The 17,156-nt window shown below is 34.5% G+C and overlaps 1 protein-coding gene across 6 annotated transcripts in view; it reads right to left on the minus strand.

Annotated features, from left to right (window-relative positions):
• Positions 1–17,156, minus strand: part of Asph (Aspartyl beta-hydroxylase) — a 192,978-nt gene that overhangs the window by 8,039 nt on the left and 167,783 nt on the right. For 5 of the 6 annotated variants that reach the window (XM_072545736.1, XM_072545739.1, XM_072545735.1 and 2 more), the window contains 3 exons: positions 8,094–8,429; positions 3,036–3,175; positions 2,464–2,698 (listed from right to left, as the gene is read on the minus strand). In XM_072545736.1, the coding sequence (XP_072401837.1) occupies positions 2,464–2,698; positions 3,036–3,175; positions 8,094–8,429 (711 nt within the window). The remainder of the gene's footprint in view (positions 1–2,463; positions 2,699–3,035; positions 3,176–8,093; positions 8,430–17,156) is intronic. The other variant, XM_072545737.1, reaches the window with a different exon arrangement.

Below are 17,156 nucleotides of genomic sequence, written 5' to 3' on the forward strand. Positions count from 1 at the left end.
GTTCCGAAAAAAAATCATATTCCACAGGCAGATATGCAAATGATTTTAAAAGCTGCAGAGAAAAAATGAAAACGATAGGAGAGAAAAATAAAGTTTTACTTCTCCATCATTGAAACTTAGCCGTAATGGTGGTTTTTCTCTGTCTGCTGTTCTGATGCGTACTTCAAAGCCCAGTCCCATCCAGTTTATCCCAACCAGGACAATTTTTTTTCAATACAATTTTTTTTGACCATGTTCATCTTAATGTTTATTAAGGAACGTAATACCTTTCTCGACATAACAAATGACAAATATAATTTAGAAATAGGAAACCTCTTGGGAAAAAACGCAGAAAAATGCGACGCAAAAGTTGGAGTATGAAACTAGATTTAAAATTACCAAAAAGAACAGATTCGGAAAACAAAGCAATGGAACGAGGAACCTGGACGAAATAATGAAATATAAATCTACACACTACGAATAATATATATATATATATATATATATATATATATATATATATATATATATATATATATATATATATATATATATATATATATATATATATATATATATCTTTGCTTCTTCAGGGCTGAAAGAGAATAAATTATTAGCTACCATATATTATCTATTAAAACATTATTGATCTTACCGTAACTTAGAATTGTAGAGTTAGAATATTAAAAAACTTTGCTAGTAACATAGTGGTGTTTTTTGTTACTATGTGCAAAAAAAGTTTTTTTAAGGTTTGAAATGTATGGTAGCTTTGAACTTAACACGCAAAGGTTTACCCAAGGTTAATCGAAAAACCCAATGTAACTACAATGAAAAGGAGGTAATTCTTTGAATTGTCGGCAATAACTAAATTTTTGATTTTTAGAAAGTTTAAAAGTGAGGTTCTGTTTTAGCCAGAACGCATGCGCTGACAAATTCAAGTAGTTCTTATGAATCTTTATGTCGTTAAGGTTCATTGGTAAAAACGAATGAAATTAAATCCCAGTATAGGGAAATATTATTTTGATTTTCTTTATTTAATTATATTCTATTGTTCATGTATTATTATATCTTATTGAGATGTATCTAAGAAAAGCAAGGGAATGTTATCTTTTTTAGTTAATGAAAATTAATTATAAAGGTAGGTTAGTTGTTAATGGATATATCAGTCAAGTTAGTTATCTGTAATGTTGTATTGTTCTTGGTATCTGATTTAAGTAAGAAGTGGTATATATCGCTTAGATTCTTAATGTCACTCTTAACATTAATAGAGAAATCGTTAAGGAAAATATAAGACATTTCAATGAACTCTCTTTTAGATTTATTGTTCTCACGGTGGAGAATTGTAGTGTTCGTATAGTCCATGAGATGACCAGTGGAATGGACATGTTTGGCTAATGCACAACGGTCAGGGTGAAGTCGAGAATCACTTTTGTGTAGTGTAATACGTGATTTCAATAATTGAGATGTTTGACCGATGTAGGAATTGTTGCAAGAGAGACATGGAATGTTGTAGACAATGTTACTAAGCCTATTTATGGGAGTCTTATCTTTTATCTTAGAATAAAGATTATTAATTGTTAGGGCTGATCTACAAGCCACATTAAATTTAATGTGGTTATTATTATTACCAAAGCTATTTTCAACACTTTTCAGAATCCTTGTTAACCCCGGAGTGATATTTCTGAAATATGGTAATGAAAAATATTTGTTGATAGGAGTATCCGAGACTGGGTTCCCACTTAAGACATCAGGATCAGCATTGTTAGTCGCGAAGGAAGGTGAAATATCTTCGTTATGGATAGTATTAAAAAAAATCTTATTCACTAATGGTGTTGGATAAGCGTTTGAAATAAAAAGTTTCTGTAGGATTTGTAGGTTTTTTTATGAAATGAAGGATCTGATAGTTTTATTACTCTATAAAGAGTAATATACTTAGAGTAATAAAACTATCAGATCAGTCTGTGGTCTTTGCATTTTACCGCTTTTTGTGATTTAGGGATTATTATAAGGGTTGAATAAAGCCAATCCGTTGGAATGTGGCTGGTGTTATTATCTTGCAACAGTTTTGAGGCTTCAGTAGTAATGCCATCCATAGAGCGTAAAATCTCTCGTAACTCGAAGTGGGAGCTTTTCTTAAATGCAAAGAGGCAAAAAGTGTTTATTTTTATAAAATTTACCTAGAAAAAGTGTTTTCAATATATATTTTTAACTTTGTTTTAGTTTGCAATAAATTGTTAATAAAAAATTATCTGCCATTCGTAAAAAAATATTAAGGTTTTTGGTTTCAAATGATATAAAAAATCGATTGAACTTAGTTTCGATCAGTAGTTTTTTATTAGGATGATATATAGTTTCTTTATGCACCTTTTTGAGGGGCGCGCCGCGCTGTTGGCCTAATATCAAACAGTATTAATTGTTTATAAAGTTTTAAAAAATATATTTATTTTAATGCGACCTTAGGCCTAAATGGTGTGCAAAACTTACCTAAGAATCTCAATCTGTTGATACATCTTTCGGATGCTTCAAGAAAGAGGGCTACTGGCACTGAATCCATTTTTAACAAGGTTATGTACAACTGAAGAGCTTTCTCCAATATTTCGTTGCTTCTTCTTTGGTCAGCTAGTAGATCCAATGTTAGTGCTTTTCCATATAAAGCTCTGGGCGAGGACGGGGATTTTTGCAGGATTTTGTCAAAGAGTGCAAGAGCATGTGAAGTATTCTGGTTATAAAAAACAAACAAAACACTCAAACAAAATCGTGTTAGTATGAAAGGTATGTCAATTGTTATCAAAACGCGTGCGGAGAATTTTGATAAAAATTAGCAAAAACAAATAACAGTAAACGTAACAAGTTAACACTAGTGAGATCATTATACCAAAACTTCTATTAAAACTACAATTAAACGATAAAACAGTCCAAAAAAATCTGCTAATAAAAGTAAAAACTAATTTTGTTAGACATATTGGATCGTGGGGCTTTTGGTTTCTTGATATTTATTCCTATCGTAAACATAAATAATTTTAGCATTTCATATTATTTTAAACTAATTAACTTACATTTTTAATGGAACTGTGAGCTTCATCAATGTCTTTTTTTATCTTAGAGTCTTCTTTATTAGTAATGTTGGTATACTCGTAGTCATTATCTTCTGAATCTCTGTCAGAGTCAGACTCTGGCTTTTCAGGAAATTTCTTATCTAAAATAAACAAAAATTGTACATTGTTACATACAAATTTAAAAGTAGTACTGAAAGCACTGCTCTTAAATGTAAAAACAGTTTGGGTACTGTAACACGGTATAATTTTGGAATACTTTTTATGTCTAATGTTAATATCTTTCTATCAAGCTAATTCACTGAGACCATAGCGTATGTTAAACTTTTTTCGAATACATAAATCAATGAGCTATAACTTAAAATGCCTTGTATCCGTGTTCCACTAATACTCTGATATATGGGGAAACTTTGGGACAGTATAATATATGCTTTACAAGACTAGCCAAAATCAGTTTGTCTTAATTTTATACATTTGTCATTATTTATGAATATCTGGGCATCTGAGACAAATATAAAATGTCCGGGTAATAATAAATCTAGCATTTTCCTCCATCTACTTCTGTCTATCATATTTTCTCTCCAATATTGTAATCCCACGACATTTAAATGTTTTTAAAATGTTATCCCTCCATTGCCGACTCCTCTAATCTCCTCCTATACTGTGATTCTCTTTTCTTGTAGCTTCACAACCCCTCTTGGATCTTTGGTGCCTATGTGATTTGTTTTCATTTACTTCGGTCCATCATATACTCAGTGACATTAGAAGTGTTACACCCAGAAGGAATAATTTCTTGAACTTAATTTTTTGGCAACATGGTAGATTTACATCAAGAATGAAACGATAACGTTGTCAAGAATTTTTAATAACAAGTAATCAAAAAAAAAATTAATAATGTGTTTGGCGACCCCGTAGCTGAATACACTCCTGTATACGTCTAGGCATGGACAAAATGAGATGTTCAATGTCTGCTTGTGGCACCTCGTTTCAAGTAACTTAAACTTCATGTATTAACTGTGCCAGAGTCTGTGCAGGATGGTGCAAAGTGGACAGTCTCCTTCCCATCATATCCCATACATGTTCGATAGGATTTAAATCCGGAACACGGGGCGGCCATGGCAACATATTAACGACAGCTTCTTGGAAAAGTCCATAGTTTGATCTATGGGGACGCACGTTGTGTTGCTGAAAAAGGACGTTTCGACGGCCGTCGAGATAAGGCAGTAAACTGGTTTGTAAGATGTCTTCAACATAACGCGCAGCTGTGATATTGCCTCGAATAAACACAAATGGTGATCGGTTACCATAGGCAATAGCCCCCCAAACCATTACTCCAACTGTCCTGTATACATGCCTCTCAACAGCAAACCCGATATCTCGTCATTCTCCACGACGGCGTCTTACCATCCTACGACCATTATGCATTCCTAAACAGAATCGTGATTCATCGCTGAATGCTACATTACGCCATTCTGCTACCCAATGCTGCCGTTCTCTGCACCAATTGAAACGTTGATGACCGTGGTCCGCAGTCTAAGGAAACACTAGTCATGGGCGGAATGAAACCAGTCCAAAGGCTCGAATACGACGGTATAGTGTACGCATACTAACAGGTCTACCTACTACTTCAAACCATTGGTCAGCAATTTGACGCGCAGTAGCAAAACGGTCTCGCAGAGCCGGTAATCTAAAGCGCCTATCTTGATGCTCTGTGGTATGCCTTGGTTGACCAGTTGGTCTCCTTCGTGTTCCTCTACCTTAGTTTGTCCACACACGACAGACACGCATAGCCGTCATTGCCGTACAATTAACACGACGGCCAATTTCGCGATACGACAAACCCATATCTTTATACGCAATAATTCTACCCCTGTCAAAATCGCTAAAATGGTGGTAATTATGGTTTATTCGAACTCGATGCATTTGCTTAAACTGAATACAATTAGACTGAGGAACAATAACTAAAAATTTCTATACGAACCGGTTTTCACAAGTCGGTCTCTCACAAAAAAATTTAGAAGATAAAACTTTATTTTTACAAAAAGTAGAAGAGATAAACCATTCTTATTGTTATCATAGCATGTTTTAGATATAGTCATTCTGTTGCCAAAAAATTAAGTTCAAGAAATTACTCCTTCTGGGTGTAACACTTCTAATGTCACTGAGTATATTTTCTCCCAAATCTAGTATTCCAACGGCATTTAAATATTTTAAGATGTTATCCATTCATCTGAGTCTAGGCCTACCTAAGCGTCTCTTGCCAAACTGTATTCTCTTCCCATATATTTTTGATGAGACGTCTGTTATGGGCTCTATGTGCATGTCGAAAATATTAGCCAAAAGTTAATTAGGTTATATACATTTTTCAGTATTTTGCATTTAAAACGTCTTAATAGTGTTTTTTTTGGTTAATGGACCAAAGGTGTGGAAGGAACACTATTATGGAAATAAAAGACTACGATAATTTTGATACCAAACTATTATAAACTCAAATTACTTAAAAAAATTAACAGTCATATGCCCCTAGGTCCTCCAGAATCTAAATACCTCTTCAGCTTTGTTATTTGGTCTGCTTGATCAGCTGCATTATTTAGTACCTGAAGTAATAAATTTCATCGAGTTTTGTTGGTTATTTTGAGCAAACTATTATTTCACTGTTTCAGCACCTTTCGCCTAACAACTTTGATATTGCGAAAACATACAAAGTTCAATGGCTTGAAAAGTCGTAGTACCTCTATATTATTGGAGGAACTAAGATTATCACCAATTTTAGCCTTTACTCCTTCTTGACGCTTTAAGATAAACAACATAAACGATTGAAACCAGTCCTCGAAGGTTTGTCCATCAAACCATCCTGATTTGGTCCTCTTGACACGAGCTCCAGCGGGACTGTTTTCTGTCCAGGTTGTCCACATTTATCTCCGCTGTATTACCAAATACCATGATTCATGAGCTTTGAAAAATTTTATATTCTCTCTGAGTACGTGGTTCCTCTTTTTGTGATAATTTTCCGGCTACTAGATCATCGACGAGATTAGTTTCGTCGTAATTCGAGATATCACTAGATAGATTATGTTTCAGCTTATGTTTCAAATTATTGAACAAATTGTTCACGACCTCTTTATCCATCGCTGCCCTCAAGTATAGAGAGTTTCTTGTGTGAATAGATATAGTTGTTTTCTCTCTACTCTGTCCTCACCCCCGGAGGGAGTGTAGTGGTCATCGTGATATAGTATATTGTTAGTCTCCAAAGATCTCTATCTTTAGTAATTTATTTTAACTCATGCATAGGTCTTTTGCATGTTTTTGTAATTTGGTCGATCCATCTTGTTGGGATCTTCCTCTTGATCTAAGGCCTTCTACCTTTCCTTGGATAAGTCTTTCCATGTTTTCTATGTCTGCTCTCATAACATGTTCAAAGTATTTTAATTGTTGGAGATGGAGTTTGCTGGAGAGCGGTTTGCTGACCTTTAGTTAATTTAAAATTGAATTATTTGTCCTGTGGTCGGTCCACGGAATTTGCAACATTCTTTTCCAACAGAACATTTCAGTGGCTCCTATCTTTCTTCTTTCCGCTTGTCATAGGGTCCAAGATTCACATCCGTGAGTATTGGGAATATTAAGCAGTTGATCAAACTTATTTTTAGAGTTCGTGAAATGTGTGGATGATTGTTATGTAGTCTATCCACTACCATGATTTTTGTCTTTTATATGTTTAACTGCAGACCAAATATTTGACCTTCGTTTTCAAAAAGTCGTATGGGATCAATTAACTCTTCTTGACTTTTTGTAAGAAGGGCTGTGTCGTCTGCAAAACGTAGGTTGTTTATTTATTGACATGCCCTTTTTCCATCCTCAAAGAGCTGTTTTCATAATATGTTCCCCATATATATTAAATAATTGTGGAGACACCTTGTTTTGGATGGAATTCATTTGAGAGTGTGTTAAGCACTTTAACTGTTCCAGTAGTGTGTTCTTACAGTTCAGTTATAAGTGAAATTAAGTGTTGTGGTACGCCTACTTCTTTTACTATCTGCCATAAGTGTTGTCATTTGACCCTGTCGAACGCTTTGCGGTTATCTATAAAACAAACGTATATTGGGATATTGAATTCCCTAGATTTTTCTATCATTTGTCTTATGTTCACAAGGTGTTTTCGAGTCCTCTACTTTTGGTAAATCCAGTTTGCGCTTGGGGTATTTCTCGTTGTAAAAAGTTTTTGTTTTAATCGCACGGAAAGTTTCATTCATGTCTTTTTTCCATATATTTCTAGTACGGTCGTGTTCCACAAGCATGAAAATATTACGAAAAATATCACTTATGGCACCTTTTGGGGTAAATTTGATATAGCCCCAATGTTATACCAGTCAGGGCTGACTACGAGATTTAAAGTTATAATTAGAAATTATAAAGCAACAAAAATGTATTAAAATAACAACTATAAAAGAAAATATGTATCAAAACATGCAATTCTTAACATAAATACATGTTACTGTAATATGAACAATTTTCTCCTGTTGTAGCCAAACGCCAACAACAAAGCTTTAAAATGTGACGTGAAACACAAGTAAACTGTATTTAGACAATTGCACAGTAAATGCTTCCAAACAGCATCACAAGGTGGCAGCATACATAGCGTTTACAGTAGCGGTGGGTGTATGCTAATTCAAAACGAGTAGGGTTGGTGCGAAATTAAAAAGCTTAAAATTATGCACTGTCCTAAAGTTACCTCTTTTTATGGCATTTAAAAATGAAAATACGCCACGGATAATTCGACCAAAAATAAAAAAATTCTTAATGCTTTTATCAGAATAATTCCTATTGAGCATAAACAAACTGTTTACTAGGATTTACCAGTTTTTACTGGTAGTTCACACTAAATTTATCTCTACGTTCTGAGAACAAATATATACATGTATAACAAAAAGAAATAATCGGCATAAGGAACAAACTACCTATTTGTTAAATAATTACAGATTTTCGTTAAAGTTTTTTTTAAGTTACTTTACAATCTTCTACATCTATTTTACAATAACTTCAATTTAAAAACCTACTCATTACCAATATTCCCTTGGAGCTTTCCGTAACGAGCTTCCAAACGCTTAAGCAGCTCTTCGTCTTCATCGTCAACTTCATCTTCGATATCATCATCTTCATATTCCTGTCCTTCATCTCGTTCGTCTCCCTCCTCCTCTTCCGACACTTCTTCATTTTCAAGTTCTTCTTCCTCCTGTTCATCTTCGTCGTCTTCATACTCGATTTCTCTATTAGTACTTTCAAGCTCATTACTAATAGGTCGGATATACGCGGTTGCTAGTTCTTGATATTTAGCTTTAGCGGTGTTGGGCTCTACTGTTTCCTCTCCATCTTCTTCGTCGTCGTCTTCGTCGGAGAAGTCTAAATTGTAAATTATAAATAAGTTTGAAATAAACTTTCGTATAATTTAAATCAAAAAAGAATTATTACGAAAAAAAGACCCTACAATATATATATATATATATATATATATATATATATATATATATATATATATATACCCTCGACACTGGGGAGTAGGCAGATTGAGACCTCAGTGCCGAGAGACAGTTCTTGCAATATAGAACACGATACTGGTACGTCTCGAGTGAGGGGAGTAGGCAGATTGAGACCCCGAACTCGAACCGAACCGTATCCCTCTTGATAATGGCTCCAAAATGGGTGCCGAAACGTCGAGTTTTAAATTCTCAACGCGGTTCTTCCCGAGAACTCAGTAATTTTCATATATATATATATATATATATATATATATATATATATATATATATATATACACATATACAGGGTGCGGCATTTGTGCGAGGAAGTGCAATTACTCAATTGTCGTAAGAGATACGAAAATGATTATTTAGGTAAAAGTTGGAACACAAATAGGTCCATACTCTAAATTTTTTTTCATATATACAGGACCACCCATATCGACGAGGTGGAACAAACTTATCTTTTTTAATGGTACACCCTGTATATTTTTACATTCTTGGACTCTTATCGACGTTCTCCTTTTTTCAAATAGCAACACGTTTCAAAACACCGACATAATTCTACTCTTTTAATATATCTATCTATCTATATAAGGATTTTTACAGCTGTCGCCGCCTTCCTTCTTTCAGCCAACGTCTCCAGTCCTTTCTGTTCTGCCATTCTCCATCTCTAAGGTCTCGTCTTTCTATAGCCTCGTCCACTTCATCCCTCCATGATCTTCGGGGTCTACCTCTTTTCCTCCTTCCTATTGGGCTCCAATCCGAAATATTTGCTATCCACCTTGTATGATCTGTTCTTCTCACATGTCCATACCAAATTAAACGTTTTTCTTCGATGTAGCTGAGTATGTCTTGTTCTACTGCCATTCTTCGTTTTATCTCCTCATTTCTGATGCGATCCATTTTTGTCACTCTGCAGCTTCTTCTCATGAACTCCATTTCAGTTGCTGGGATTTTGAACCTGTTTCGTTTATTTATTACCCAATTCTCTGCTCCATAGGTCATTATACTGCGTACCAAGGTGTTATAAATTCTCTTCTTTGTATTTCTGGTAATCTGTCTATCCCACAGTACCCCGTTCATTTGTTTAATACATGTTCTTGTCTATGCTAATCTGCTGGTTATCTCTCCATTTTTTGAGAGTATGAATCTTAAATATTTGAATTTGTCAGTGCCGTTAATTTCCCTATTATCGTCCATTTCCAAGTTTCTCACTGGTTCTTGCTCTGTTGTTAAATATTCGGTCTTTTCTAGATTTATTTCCAGTCCTTTTTTTGTGTATTCCTTTTCTAATTTTCGGAGCATATAGCACAGATCTTCTTCATCTTGAGCCGTTACCACTTGGTCATCTGCAAAGCTTAATGTGTACAAGAAGTTATCCCGGATTGGTATTCCCATCCCTTCACATTTCCTTTTCCATGGTTTTAATATTTGTTCGAGGAATATCTTGAACAATGTCGGAGATGTAGAGCATCCCTGCAATAAGCCTTTTGTCTTTTAATATAGTTATCCTCATTAAGTTCTTGGTGCAATTGTGCATGATATGAATGCACTAATTTCAAAAGCATGTCCAATATCCCTTGTACTAATATGCGGATTCTCAGTGATATTAAGGATTACATTTAATTGATTTTGTTCATTTACAATAATTTTTGTTTGGGAAATTCTTGTTGCTAGTAGCACATTTTTGTTATACCCTTGTGACACAAAAGCTATATCAATACGTTCCTCGTTAAAAAAATTCATATTCGTAAAGTACAAAGCAACAGGAACTATAAAAATACTCTAATGTTAAACTTTAGTGTCGAAGTCATAGCCAATTAGGTAGAATATTATGTTTTTATTATTATTTTACACAATCCTAACTACTTAGGTATTTTGATATCTCATCCAATACTAACAAATTAAGGAGCAATCTAGATTATTATGTACTTTTTTTTCGAAAAATTTATTTTGATTGAATATTTTCACGGCCAACCTGAGAAAATTTCACCTAACTTTTGTTGCAATTAATGGTTGGTTCAAGAAATCACGAATAACTCACAAATTAAAGCAATTGGGTATAGGGAATGCTTAATAAATAATAAAGTATCATAAAATAACATTTCATTACAATACTAAAATACAGGGTGTTCCATTTAAGAAAAATCAGAAAATACTCATTCCCCAGTTTCGACTAACCCTGTGTACCAAAATTAAATATTTTACTATGTTAATAATTTAAAACAATAGTAGACTATATTAAAAATCTTTTGAACATAAATATATTTTTTGATATAAAATCTCTACTTAAGCTACTACCACCCAATCAACTGATTTATTCAAATTCGAAAAAAATCAGGTTCGGCTGTAAAATATTAGTTTGGAAATCGTTCTCAAAATACAAACATTAGTAAATTAAACAAATTTTGTTTTGTTTTTATTAGTTTGGTTTGTTCATAGCAAAAATTTCACCCTGTATAAGGTTTTTGAAAACTCTAATAAGAATTTTATAAATTATATAAATTTTTTCAAGAAAAGTTACATTTTTTTACATCGATAGTTCCCTTTGCCAAACTTTTAATTTCGCATAGAGGCTTCCATACGAGGTAGGAGTATGTACAGTTCCTCATGACTCACACTATATATATATATATATATATATATATATATATATATATATATATATATATATATATATATAATATACACATTTCGCATAGCGCAGAGGATACAGAAAACGATATTATCATATCGTTTTCGTTCACGGCCGCCAAAGCAGGTGGCGCCTTTGTAGCTAACTACTGTTGTAGTGAAGTTTTGGGAGACATTCGTTGGACTTTCCGAGTTTGAATTTGTATCAGCCCAAAGTGTCTGATGAGGCTGGGCTAGGCCGAAATGATCATAACACTTTATTGATACCGATTCGAGCACGGGAAGTTTAACGAATTTGTCCTCCTAGGCCATATATTTGGCCATTTAATTTAATTTAATATATATATATATATATATATATATATATATATATATATATATATATATATATATATATATATATTTATGTATTTATATTTCAGCTGTCTTCTCTGCATTGTCTGTCCGGTGAGGATATATCTATATATCTATAATTACTAGTAGCGAGCTTTCAAATTTATTTTCTACTATAAACTCTCATAGCTTGTAAAATTTTATAAAATAATAATTCTTTTTTAATTTACTTATTTTTGTTTTGTTAGTTTTATTATTTGTTAGAAAATCTGTGAAATTTAGTACTGTTACCACAAAAGATACCCTTACGGTTAAAATAAAAAAAAAACAAAAGAATCAAGAGTGTCATATAGAGGAGAAATTCACAATTAATGGGACTATAATAGATGAATAAAAAGACGACAGTAATTAGTAAGAAATGGATGTTTTCCAGTTAATCTGTTGTTTCGATTCGATTTCGGTTCGATTCAGTTGAAAGCAGTCCAGGTACAAAATTATAATTACCTAAACGCAAACTAATTTGATGTATTTAAATGAGATAATTACGGTGAGAATCCGATAGTGATTAGAATACTGGTGCAGATATAGAAGGAATCACAAAAAAACAATGAAAAACAAAGAAAAATACACAGAACACATATGTAGTTACATTTTCTTTTATCAGAATGAAAAATATATCTCGAATCACATTAAAGGCGATTAATTGTTAAAACAATTGTCGAAACATAAATTTCTTATAGTTTGATACAAAAATAATCGACAGATGGAATATAAATATTAATTCATTTGGACGTGTTCACGTTTAACAACTAAGGAAAATGCAAGACGCTTAAAACAACTGGATATTTGTAAATCTATTTAAATATTATACTTAATATCACTAATATGATTTAAATATTACTTGATCCGAGCAAGTTGGGACTCAGGAGATGGTAAACAGTAACTGTAGATCGATCTACATCGAAGCTGATAATGGTTCAGGCTCGGTCATGCCATGGGCTAGGCTATAGCATCGCGGAGTAGTAATGGTAGAGCAAAGTCAAAGACAAGGAAAATATAATCAAAAATATACGACTGTATGTGTGGTTCTTATAACAATACAATGCCTTATTAATGGAGACATCAAGGTACATGCCAAAAATCTACCAGTGCAGTAGGTAATAAGGCAGTTCAGGATACTTTGACCTTTGACCATCCCGAACGCAACACGTGATCTACGTGACAACGTAAGATAGCTATGTGGCAGCATCGGGATAACCTGTGACAGCTACGTTACAGCGTGAGACAGCTACTGTAAACATGTTCTCAAAAAAAATTATTGACTTGGAACCAACAATAAATCTAGTAATAGATCAAATTATTATTAATCTTGGAAATGAAGATTCAGACGATGATTTTATTGTTAATTCTAAAACTGAAAATAGTAAATCCGATGATAGAGATTCATAGAAATCCATTGTAAATAAATATTTTAATACACCAAAGTAAAAAATCTAATTATTTCGTTATACGAGTTTAAAATACTTTTAAAATACGTTGAAAATACTACAAAAATCAATTATTGTTTTATTGTTGATATTCTACTACGAAAGAAATTCCAGAAACCTCATAAAAACTTTTAAATATTCCTGATTAATTGTTTCAATTCTATTTTATTTAGAAATCAACATTCATCAACCGCTGTGTACTTTCTAACATAATTAAAATTTTTTATTTATTATATTCATAAATATTCCTTCATGCTTTTAAAACATAATTATTGATATACAAATGTGTTACATTAATGTCACTATATATCAAAAGATGTAAATAAAACTATTATAGAATTCTTTAAATAAAACCTGTAACCAAATTTCATGATTTTATTTTGAAAATATTTGGCCATAAACCATATTTTCAAAATAAGGTTTATGCAAAATAAGACAAAGTGAAATTTGCCAAGTTATACTTAATATCGTGCTCATAGCGTGAGGTAGGTATATGACAGAGGGATAAATCCTGGAACAGCAGCGGAGATTATACTCTAGAGGGAGTAAATGAGCTTAGGCATGGTGCGCTGCAAACTAGAAACACGGCTGAGGGTGCCAAGATGTCCCAGGTGTTGGTTTTTCGACAACACCCAAGATAACATTAAGGGACCGGACAATAGTGCGCGAAAAGTTAGCTATATATGCCCTCGAGATTGGAGCAGACCTACTAATTGTTCCCGAGCCAAACAAAAACATTACTAAAAACAAAGGCTGGATAGCTGATAAAAACGCTGATGTTGTTATATACATACTGAATAAGAAAGCATACATAAATAAGATTGTCAAGAAAGATGGGTGTGTGTTAGTGAAAATAGGAAGCCTGGCTATATCTCACCTAATATCATCCTGATGCGCTACAAAGAATAAGTAGTGAAGATCATAATGACGTCCCAAACAGATCAAGACTTTATACTTACTGGCGACGTGAATGCCAAATCAATCATATGGAGGTCTCCCAGAAGCGACCATAGAGGGGAGATGGAAAGATTGGATATTCGAAAATGACCTAGTAGTGCTAAACAATGGAAAGCCCACATTTGTGAGAGGTGAGAGTCGAAGTTACATATATATTAAATCAAAGAATGGAAAAGTATTTTGAAGTGTGTAAACATTTATTTCCTAGCTGAGCGCTTTCGGCTTACAAAGACATCTTCAGAGCTATGCTGCAATAGAACACTGATATGAATAACTAATTTAAAGTTTACAATGTTTCACTTTCGTCAAGTTTTTAAAAGTATCACTACTAGGAGAGATGTCACTTGGATCCTGTCCTTAATTGGTGTTACATTGACTACTTGATGTATGAGTGCTGACGGGTAGTCTCTGCGCTTCCTCGTGCAGAATCTTAGGATTTTCCTTTCAGTGGCCATGATCGTGTTAATTTGGCGGGTGTTAAGTGATGCGTAGGCGTATGCCTTGTATTTGATTATCGGTCTTATGTAGGTTTTATAGGTGTGCAATAGTGTTTTAGTTGACGTATTGCCCATTTTGCCGGAAAGCGCTGCCAGAAGTCTAGACCTCTTTCTTACACTGTCCAGGGTGTTTTGTATGTCGTTTTCCAATTGAGACTCCTGCTAAAATGAAGTCCCAAATAGAAAACCGAGTTTCTGAGAATAAGGTCTTCTCCTATCAGGGTTATCCGGCCATGAACATCACAGCAGTGGGGAGATTTAAATAGTATTAGTTGGGTTTTGGAGGCTTTAATAGTCACTATCCATCTATTGCACCACCTGATAACTCGGTCTGGTAGTTTTGAGCTCTTTCGAATACAAACATTTGTCCACGCACTCTATGTGGCCCCGACGTGAGGAGTACAGTGTCGTCAGCATATAGAAGTAGGGTTTCCGATCTATACTGAGGGCGGGGATGTCACTGTTGTAGACTGTGTATAGTGTTGGAGCAAAAATTAAGCCCTGGGATACTCCAGCTTGTGGAGTGAATAGTGAGGATAAAGTGTTGCCAACTTTGATCCGGATAGTCCGACTGGAGAGATAGGAATTTATTAGTTTAACAAAAGATGTGGACAGTCCAGCAAGGTGGAGCTTTTTGATCAGGCCTGTGTGCTAGACCTGGTCGAATGCCTTCTGGACGTCTGGGAATATGCCTATGACGTGTTTTCTTTCGTTAATTGATTGTGTAATGAGCGTTGTTGCTTCAACCAATGCATTTTGTGTGGAATGTCCAGCCCTGAATCCGAATTGGTAATTAGGAATGGCGAAGTGAGCGTCTAGGAATTCTACGAGTCTCTCTTTAAGAATCCTCTCGTAGACTTTACCTAAGGCTCAGTAGTGAAATAGTTCTATATGATTCAGAATTGGTTTTGGGTTTCCCTTGTTTCGGAATCATGACTCTGCTGGTCATCTTCCATGAAATTGGAAAGTAGCTCAGCGTAAGACATTCATTGATTATGTTGGTGAGCAACGGGATTATATTCTCTGGAAGATTTTTGAGACATCTTCTGTGGATGTCATCAGGGCCAAGGGATGTGGTTTTACCTATGTTACACATCTGTCTGACGGTGTCTTCAGTCACAGGGGCTATCATTGGATGACGATGAGGCCCCATGTGAGCCTGAGAGTAGTATAATATATTTTCCACTCTCCGTTCGGCTTGAATGAGGGGAATCGAATGTCAGTCTTTTAAATGATTCCTCAAAGAAGGTGACAATTGACATATGTCATACATAAAATTATTCTTCTTCTTCAGATTCCTTCTCCTATCGGAGGTTGGAAATCATCATCGCTATTTTAATTTTATTGGCCGCGCTTCTGAATAATTCTAATGTGCTGCAACCGAACCACTCTCTCAAATTTCTTAGCCAGGATATTTTACGTCATCCTGGGTTTCTCTTCCCTTGTATCTTCCCTTGCATAATTAACCTAAGTAATACGTACTTCTCGCCCCTCATTATGTGACCCATTTATTGAATCTTTCTAATTTTAACAGTTTTTATGACTTCACATTCTTTCTTCATTCTTTGTAACACCTCTATATTAGTTACTTTTTCAGTCCACGATATTCTGTGGTACACGATATAAAATTATTAAATTATCAAAAAATTGATGGACTACAATTTATGATGAAATAAGAAATTTATCGAAGACAGTCTAAAATTAAGTTTTATAAATGGTGGTTTGCATAGCAACATAATGAATATTATGTTGAATATTGATTGAAGGTCAAAGTAGGTTGAATTGGCGACCATCGAATTGACGAATCTTGGCAATCATAATGACAATCTTTATATTGCCTGCAGCAACGCGGAAAAGCGGAAAAAATATGTTGTGTTGAACCAAGTTCTGAGGTTTGTTAACTAGGATGTTCTTCTTCCTGGAACTCACCTTCCAAATATTTGTCACTGTAGGATGGCTTGTAGAAGAGCATTTTGCATAATGTGTCCGAAGTACTGTAGCTTTCAGGATTTGATGGTGTTCAGTACCTCTCGGTTCTTCTTCATTTTTCTGAGAACCTCTTCATTTGTAACTAAGTCAGTCCACAAGATCTTGAGTATTCTCCAATACAGCCACATCTCAAAGCTTCCAACCTCTTGCATATATCTTCTTTCAAGATCCACGACTTAACACCATAAAACAGAACAAAGAAGACGTAGCATCGCAGCATTCTTAGTTTTATACCAAGAGAGAGATTGTGGCTTTTGAAGAGACCCCTCATTCTGTTGAAGATGGATCTATCGTCTAACTGCCCCATATTATCACGTAGTAGCTCGGTTGCAGTCCATCGTGTGAAAGTTCAAACAAACAAACAAACAAACAAAAGAAAAACATATTGTAGTCTGCGCCGAACCTGTTCTAGAATTAGTTCGAGAGATATCTCCAACCTTCTGCGGTATGGAAACTCCGCGAAAGTTTGCTATTGTTTTCTAGACTATATATATCCATCATCATCATCATCCAGCCCCATTTTCACATCCATTGTTGGATATAGGCCTCCTCCAAACGTCTCCAGTTCTCTCTATCTCTAGCTGCTGCAATCCAGTTTGTTTCTATTCTCCTTAGGTCGTCGGTTCATTGGGTGGGTGGTCTGCCTCGACTTCGCTTGTCGGCTCTTGCTCTTGGTCTTGGTTCAATAATCTCTTCGTCCATCTTCCGTTT

This window comes from Diabrotica undecimpunctata, chromosome 10 (assembly GCF_040954645.1).
Source record: "Diabrotica undecimpunctata isolate CICGRU chromosome 10, icDiaUnde3, whole genome shotgun sequence".
In the NCBI taxonomy this organism is placed as follows: Eukaryota; Metazoa; Arthropoda; class Insecta; order Coleoptera; family Chrysomelidae; genus Diabrotica; species Diabrotica undecimpunctata.